The sequence below is a fragment of the Gracilinanus agilis genome, chromosome 4 (genome assembly GCF_016433145.1).
Source record: "Gracilinanus agilis isolate LMUSP501 chromosome 4, AgileGrace, whole genome shotgun sequence".
Classification (NCBI taxonomy): domain Eukaryota; kingdom Metazoa; phylum Chordata; class Mammalia; order Didelphimorphia; family Didelphidae; genus Gracilinanus; species Gracilinanus agilis.
The window spans coordinates 72,914,495-72,923,433 of NC_058133.1; the positions used below are offsets into that span (position 1 = coordinate 72,914,495).

The following is an 8,939-nucleotide window of genomic DNA, read 5'->3' on the forward strand; positions in this document are numbered from 1 at the left end:
CCTGTCTCTCTCTCCCTGTCCCTCTCTCTCTTTCTCTCTCTTCATCCCTCCTTCCCTCTCCCTTCCTCTCTCTCTCCCTCTCTCTCTTTCTCTCTCCTCAACTCTCTGTCTCTGTCTCTCTCCATCTCTCTTTCTCTCTCTTTCTCTCCATCTCTGTCTCTCTCTCAATCACTCACACACACACACACACACACACACACACACACACACACACACACTTGTGTACGTACACACTGTCCAAGACCTTTAATAATATCCAGCTCCCACTCTTTGTTTCCCTAGAAAAATGAAATCTACTGCCTAGCCTTCCCCTTTGACTTTCTCACCTCACTTACCTCAAGTTCCCTTTGTCTTTCTCGAAGCTTTACCAACCATTCAGGTTCTTGTTCTTTCCCTCGATGACGTCTTTCCAAGAGCAGAGGGTCTGACAGCTTCAGTTGTTCTGATAACTAGGCAAGATTGGAAAGAGGGTTGGAGGAATGTAGAGAGAGCAAGAGAGAAATACAGGGGAAGTGGTGGAATGGAAACAAAGGAGAGAAAATTGGAAAGAAACCCTTAACCTATTGGCAAATCAAAATCACATAGAATAACAATCTTTAAAGAGATAAAGAGACCACTTCAGCAGCTTTCTTCCCCCATATCTATTAAGGAATGAGAAGAATAACAACTTTCTTTTATATACTATTGTGATTTAACGTTTATAAGTAATTTACATGCATTATCTCATCTGGCCAGCCATAAATACAAAGAAAAATGCCACACATAAATTGCTATTAGCCTTAAAAATGTGGCTATCTCCAAAGCTTTGTGACTTTTACCATCACTAAGAGCTAATCCTTCCCTTCTAGTATGGAGCAGGACCCTGGCTCCTGGGTCCCATCAGTAGCTATTACAAGATACATGGAGTTCCAGCCAACAATCCCATTGGTGATGGAACCCAAACACTCTAGCACTTGGATTTCCTCTAAAACAAAATAAAATATTAAGAGAGAATAACTTTTTACTCCACAATGAATGAAGCTTATTTTTTTTAACATTTCAAATGTTTCCAGGTTTTCTATTTGTTGTTCTATATGTTTTGCATTTTTTTAACTGTGGGTTGATTTGTTTGTGTTTTCTTTTTAAACGTATCCTATATGTGATAAAACATTCCATACATTTAAAGTATTTTAATAAGACTTGTTTCCTTTCTTAATCACTGAAATATGTTTCCTAAGCCCCAGTGTTTATAATTAGACAAGCACACTTGGAATTGTGTGGTTCTGCTGTATTTGGAAAACACAGGAGAGGGTGGATTTCTTACATATCACATGCCTACCCCCAGGGTGCACAGCAGCCTTTTTTTGTGCACAGTCTTGGATTTATCTCTGCTTATCACATCTGGGCATGCATATGTGGTCAAAGGCTTCTGTTGACTTCACTTTCATATCCTCTTCAAAGGGGATGGAATGGGGATGCCTATGCTGCTTTTCATTGAGTGGCTCAGATAAAAATGCATTCCTGGAAGCTTTGGAGAAGCTTACCTTGATGAGTTCTGCTAATAGCACAGGGTGGCTGCTCTCTGTCTGGTTCAGGAGGACCGAGCTGATACCTTCACAGTAATGCAGGGCTTGGGATGGGAGACCAAAATCTGCCAGACGGGAAGCATAAAGCAGTTTGTAGACCTGTGAAGGGAAAAAAAAGAGGAACAATGATGGGTTAGTCCAGGAGAGAAAACAAGAGAAAGAAGATATGTGGTGAGGACTTCTCGCACCCAGCCCCAAATGGCTTTCCTGATTAAAGATGGAAAGCTGAAGACCATTTATTCTGCAGAAGAGCACAATTTCAAATCTAGCATGCAGAAAGTCATGGCAATCAAATGACCTCAATTTTTCCATGATTCTGGACACCATGAAAAATCAACTAAGATACCCAATGCTTCTCCTTGAGGTAATACAACATTCATACCTTTCTAGTCAACTTTTATTGTTTTGTGGTTTGGTATATTAGCCATATCCCACGGTAGAAGATGTCACATCTGACTTTCTAATAGACTTCTCAGGTATTATTTTGTATTATATTCATCTTTGTCCTAAGCATCCTGCATCCTACGTCATTAAAGTTCTGCTCTTATGCCTCATCATGGTATGGAGTTAGCGAGAATTCTGTAAAGACTACACCATTGAGACAAATTCTGGAAGGTCTGGTCCATCTGGAATAGCTTCAGGTTATATACGATGTTGGTTGTTTAAATTCGAGAAAGTTGGAGATGTTCTGGAGAGCAGTGGGTTGAGAACCAGACTTTGGGATTTCTCATGGGCAGAGGGAAGGAAGAAGATGAGCCAGAGAAAAAGGACAAAGACAAGATAGATAGAGGCAGGAGGAAAATCAGGGGCAGCTCTCCCAGTATCACAAAAGCCAAGAAGGAGAAACTACGAAGAAATGAATGATTAACATAGCAAGTCCCACATCTCTGGAGAGCAGATACGTTTTCATATGAAGCACCTGAAGACTTGGAATTCACGAAGGGTAAAGCGAGCTGGGGAAAGATGGGTGGAACTAACATCTCTATTTTGGAATGACAATATAAGAAAATACTGAAGAGGATAAAAATGATGAGTTCTTGGGCCAGAAGAACAAAGATGATAAGACAGGAATGAGATGGAAGAACTTGGGAGACCAGGTAAAATTCCTTGTGAATACAAACTCCTCAAGAGGTAGCTAGGTGACATAGGGGATGGCACACTGATCCTGGAACCAATAAGACCTAAGTTGAAATCCAGCCTAGTTACGATGTGACTCTGGGAAAGTCTCTGTTTCCTCTGCCTCTGTCTCCTCTCTACCTCTCACAGTTGTTGTGAGGGCAAAGTGAGATATTATTTTGAAGTGCTATATAAATACTAGGTAATATCGAGAGCAAGAATTGTTTCTTTTTTTTTTTCTTTGTATCTCTAGCACCAAAAACGGTGCCTGGAATATGTTGGAGGGAATGTTGGTTGTTGTTGTTTAGTATTTTTTCAATCCTGTCTGACTCATCATGACTGTATTTGGGGTTTACTGGAATAGTTTGACATTTTCTCCTCCACCTAATTTTACAGATGAGGAAACTGAGGCAAACAGGGAGAAGTGATTTGCCCAGGGTCACACAGCTAGTGTCTGAGGCCAGATGAGTCATCCTTATTCCTAACCCAGTGCTCTATCCACTGTGCTACCTAGCTGCCTGCTTGGGATAGAGTGAGCACCCAATAAGTGCATATTGATTAATTGATTGATTATGGTGCAAGAGTATTAAAGTTAGACTAACCCAGGTTCAAACCAATCTTCTTACACCCACTTGCTATATGCCCATGGGCAATTCACAAACTCTCTGAACCTCAGTTTCTTCATCTGTAAAATGAAAATAATACCACATAGCAATTACCTCACAGATTTGATATGTGATTCAAAAGAGATGATATATGTAAAGTCCTTTGCAAATTTTAAAGCATTATAGAAATATCATTTTATGATATTTTTATACCTGTCTGCAGAATTTGTTGCTATCAATGTCTCTCCACCTAAATTTTCTCTCCTCTCTGGGTTTTTATGACATTGAATTCTCTTGATTCCTATATGAATATTTCCTTCCCTATCCCTTCCCCAAGTCCTTGGCTGGAACATCATTTATATTATGTCCTCTCCCACAACTGTTGGTATATCCCAATGTTCTCTCCGATTTTCTCTCTACACTCTCTCATTTGATGATGCCATCATTTCCCAATGGTTTTAATCACCATCTCTTTGAAGACAATTCCCAGTCCAATACATCCATCCCTAATCCCTCTCCTGAGGAACAGCCACCAGATATCTATTGGATATTTCAAACAGGGTACCTTCTAAGTATCTCAAACCCAACAGGTCCAGGCTAGAACTCACCAACCCCTCTTCCAGACTCCCCTGTTCCTTATTAAGGATATCACCGTCCTTCTGGTTACCCAGGTTTTCAACTTTAATTCCTCACTTTTCCTCATCTCACATAGCCAATCAGTTTCCAAATCTCATAGTTTCTACTTCCTCAGCATCTCTTGTGTATGGTCCCTCTCTCTTTCTACACAGTTAGCACCGTAATTCATCCACCCTTATTTGGACTATAGTAATAGCCTCCTAATTGGTCTCCCTGGCTCAGGTCCTCTCAACGTCCATCCATCCTCCACAGAGCTACCAAAATGATTTTCCTAAAGCACGGGTCTAACTAGGTCAGTCTCCTACTTACTAAACTCCAGTGGTTCCTATTATCTCTAGAATCAAATATAAATTCCTTCATCTGTCATTTAAAAATCTTCACAACCTTGTTCCAATGAGACTTTACATCCATTTTACCCATTGCCTTCCTCATACTCTATGGTCTAGCCAAACTGGTCTTCTCAGTCTTGCTCCATCTCTAAGCCTTTGCACTGACTATGATCGCTGACTGAAAATGTCCTCCTTTCTTGCTTCTGAGAAATCCTCATTTCCTTCAAGATTCAGCTCAAGTACCATCTTCCACATTCCCTCCTATCCCAAAAATTTACTTTGCAACTCTCATACATGGATGGGCAGTGGATGGAGCACTGTGTTTGGAGTCAGGAAGACTCCTCTTGATGAGTTCAAATCCATCCTTAGACATTTCCTAGCTTTGTGACCCTGAGCAAGTCACTTAATCCTGTTTGCCTCAGTTTCCTCATTTGTAAAATGAGCTCAAGAAGGAAATGGAGAACCTCCCTATTCATTCTGCCAAGAAAACCCCAAATGGAGTCCTGAAGAGTCAGCCACAACTAAAAAGAGTGAACAACATAAATATTTTTTGTATTTACTTGAAGTATCCCCTAATTAAATGTATGTTTTTTGAGGAAAGGAACGTTTCATTATTGTCTTTGCAAACCACAAAGAGAATTAGCAGTGGCTAATAAACATGGAAGGATGGACTGGCCAATAATCCTAGACTACATGGGCATGTGCAGAATGTCTGCACCTGTTCCAAAGTCTACATAGAGATTGCATCAGCCAGACATTCTTTGCACGGTCATGATGACTGGGCTTAAGTGATATAATCCCCACATCCCATGAATACTCATAAGACCTGGGCTCACTGGTCAGTCTCCTGTTAAAAATGCTTGTGGATCAATGAAGTTATTGATTGATTATCCTAACAAAAGGGTTTGCAAAAGTCTTTGAAGCCAGTGATATAAATCCTTTACTCTATTTTTTATTGATTAATTAAGAAAATTGCTATAAATCAGTGCTACAAATCCTTTACTCTATTTTTTATTGATTAATTAAGAACATTTTTCCATGGTTACATGATTTAAATCTCTTACTTTAAAGATCATCTTTGGGGTTGAGGGATGGAGGAGGTGTTGAATAGAACACCAAGATTTCTGAGAAGAAATGATTCATTGCCCCAGGATTCAAAACTGACCAAGAACCAGGAATAAATAACTTCTCCTATGTACCTGAGAGCCAGGATCATCAAAGCTAAGGACATCAGCAGCATTAGCTGATCATGGATAAACTGCATCTGATATGTGGTCATGCCAAGGAATATAGTTACCTGGAAAGAAGGGATGAAGGATGTGGGGCGTCCCAACATCTGACAGTATTCGAAGATTTCCGTCCGTTGGATGGCCTCAGTGGTTGCAAATTTCAAAAACTCCTGACTAAAACCAGGGAATAAGGGTAAGTAAAAGAATGTGAGGTGTAGGAAATAAATAAATATTCCTTGTAGGAACACCACCACCACCACTGATCCATGGTAGGGTTTTGATCTCCGGGTAAATTGCTTTAGTATGGCAATTATCCATGAGAGGTTGGGTGGACCTGGGAGAAATGTTCTGATCTCCTCTACCACCACTACCTTCTGGAACTGAGAGAAAAATGCAAAGGAATGCTGCCACCAAGTAGCTGTGAAATATAACCATGGAATTTCTTACTCAAGCATCAAGGAAAGCAAGCTGAACCCAGAATATAAAGTTCTCCATCTCCCTTTCTGTGTAGTATAGGGGAATATCTCATCTGGGCTAATATATTCTTCACTTATATTGTGAAAGACAGATAAATTCTATCTCCTGGGAACATGAGTATGTGTATTTTCCTGGGTATCCCCAAAGGCCAACCCTAAAACCCCAGAAAACAACCATTCATTTGAGAAAAAAATCATCCTTAGTACTGGAAACAGAAATGCTCTACTGTCCTAAGACCTGCCTAGCTAAGAAGCCCCACACCAATGCAAGAGAGCCACTAGGTGAGGAGTCCTTCTGATGAAACAATATTCTGAAAAGAAGGACATCAAGGAAGCAGTTATCAGAGGTTCTTAGAGAAGGTGGTAAGGGGGAATGACATGAAAGAAAAATAGGAGAAATACTGCTAAAGCAGAAATTCAAGGGTTAACCATGTATGAAAAGGCAGAATAAGCTGCTATTATATTCAGTGATCAGAAGAGGGACTAAAAGATCTTATCTGCTCAAAATATCTCTCCCACCAGCTTGCTTAAAACTGAACAGAGAATTACAGAATGATAATAAATTTGGAGCTGGAAGGGACTCAGAGGTCATCTAATCCAAAGCTCTCATTTAACAGATGAGGAAACTGAGGCACAAGGAAGTGAATAAAATTTACTCAAAGTCACAAGAATTAGAGATGAGATTTGAACACAGATCCTCTGACTTTAGATCTAGTACTCTGTATCACACAGCCTCTCCAGCTTCCTAGTCTCTCCTCTACCGTGGGTCCTTCCTACCTTCTAATCTTCTAATACCTTAGTCTCCTCCAGATTCTCTAAGGTCCAGTGGCACTGACCTCCTTGTTGTCCCTCTCACATAACACTCCATTTCCTGTGTCTGTACATTTTCACATTCCCCACTTTCATGTTCCCCATTTCTAGAATTGTCTCCCTCCTCACCTCTGCCTCCTAATTCCCCTAACTTCCTTCTTTCTCACTTCAAATCCCACTTTCTGCAAGAAGCCTTTCCAGGCCCTCCAAAATGCCAATGCCTTCCCTCTGAGGTTACATCCAATATATATTTCAATTTATATTATATAATATCCAACATATATTCCAATTTATCCCATGTATATCTTATTTATAGACAGTTTTTAATGTAGTCTCCCTAATTAGACTGTGAGCTCCTCGAGGGCAGGGACTGTTGCCTTGCCTTTGAGATTACCTTCATTTTATTCTGTCTACATCTCGGTTTTTTGTGTGTCGTCACCTGCATTAGACTGTGAGCTCTCTGAGAACAGAGGCTATTTTGTGCCTTTCTCCAAATCCTCAGGGCTTAGCTATCTGCCTGGCGCTCTTAATAAATGCCTTGTTGACTTGACTCTAAATGAAAGACCCTCTTAAAATAGTATAAAATATAAAAAGTAGTCCCCTTTTAAAATTAAAATATGGCACCCGAGAAGGTTAACCTATTAACAGAGACACACACTCATGAATGGCATAAACACGGCAGAAGTTCTGTGATGAGCTGGCAATCTCTTGGCAAGGAACTTGGCTTGTCGGAATGATAATGGGAAACTGTGATAAAGGTGATGGGTCCAGAGCACAGAGTATTCCTTGGGAGAGTTAGTGGGAACAGTGTTGGGAGAAGGGAGTAAGTGGGGGAGCTTGGGTAGCCCAAAGCAGCACCCTGAAGATTCTAAACGTCAGAAGGATAGAGAGAAGAGGAGAAGATGCCAAGGGAAGAAGGAAGGAAACAAAAGCCCTGAAAGGAAGGTTCAGGCCAAGCCTGGCTGTCACAGGCACCCCAGAATTTCCTAAGGGTTCTCAAGCTCCCCACTGCACTGTCCTATCCCTCCAGAAGGAAAGCTAATTTTGTAGCTTTCGGTCCGTGGGATCAGACCACCACCTGGTGGCTGAATGCCTTTAATGCAAACACTGAAGTGTTTCTTAATCCTAGCAGCATCTACAGACCAAGGACCCTTGATGGTTCATTATGGCTCATGTACCCCATTTTTCTGGCATCCAAAGACACTGTCCAGGGATACCGCGCAGGGAACAATACTGGCCTGGGGCTCTCATAAAAGGGAGGGGAAATCAAACATAAAAGGGATTATAAAATGTAAAATGTTCTTTAAAAAAAAAAAAAGGTTCCTATTTGAGTTCCCTTCCACAAAAGGATTAATATGGGGAAATGTTTCACATAATTGCACATGTAAAATCTATATGAGATTGCTTACCATGTCAACAGGGAGGGAGGGAGGGAGAGAATTCAAGACTCAATATTCTTTGAAAAATGTTGGGAAATGTTTTTACATATAATTGGAGGAAAATAAAATTAAACCTAATTTAAAAACAGAAAAAAAATAAATTTTAAAAAGGCCCTCCCTCCACACATGTTCCACCTGCTTCCCCTCTGCTAAGTTATCCATGTACCTGTGGCTACTGCCCAGCAAAACCAGGTGGTCTGTCTTCACAGAGTAGTGACCAAAAGGCATATGGGCCATCAAGTAGCAGAAGTGAGCAGCCTCCAGTTGCCCTTTCCCAGCTGGATAAGAAAAGCAAAAACCAGTCAGGGGTGAGCCAGCCACCGGAGGAAGCACCCATGCAGAGATCAGTGAAATCAATGGGATATGAGGACTCATGCATGGATACTCTCTAGTGGGCAAATCAAAAAATTCATGCCCTCAACCCACACTCTCAATCTCAGGAATCGGGGGTCTCAACAAGCAGCAAATAAAGTAGGAGTAGGTGTGCTGGGAGGGAGAGAGGCCAGAAGGGCATTTAGTCAGAATAAAGCGACTTCTGGTTTAAAATTTATTGACATTTCTAATTGCTGCTATCATTGCTAAGGGTAGGAAGTAAGACTGTACAGCCTATGTCTCAGCAAAGTTAAGACCCACATCTTCCATTATCATGGAAGAGATCAGAAGAGACACAGGGATCTTTGCTCCTTTTCCCAGCATTTCTATCTATCTCTGTCTCTGTCTCTCTCTCTCTCTCT

General features: G+C 40.9%; 1 protein-coding gene across 1 annotated transcript in view; it reads right to left on the reverse strand.

Moving 5' to 3' along the window:
* LOC123245907 (protein transport protein Sec16B) overlaps window positions 1-8,939 on the reverse strand; it is a 42,731-nt gene that overhangs the window by 13,983 nt on the left and 19,809 nt on the right. The window contains exons 10-13 of the mRNA XM_044674891.1: window positions 8,372-8,483; window positions 5,549-5,654; window positions 1,524-1,664; window positions 336-449 (exon numbers count right to left, since the gene is read on the reverse strand). Coding sequence (XP_044530826.1) covers window positions 336-449; window positions 1,524-1,664; window positions 5,549-5,654; window positions 8,372-8,483 — 473 coding nt within the window. The remainder of the gene's footprint in view (window positions 1-335; window positions 450-1,523; window positions 1,665-5,548; window positions 5,655-8,371; window positions 8,484-8,939) is intronic.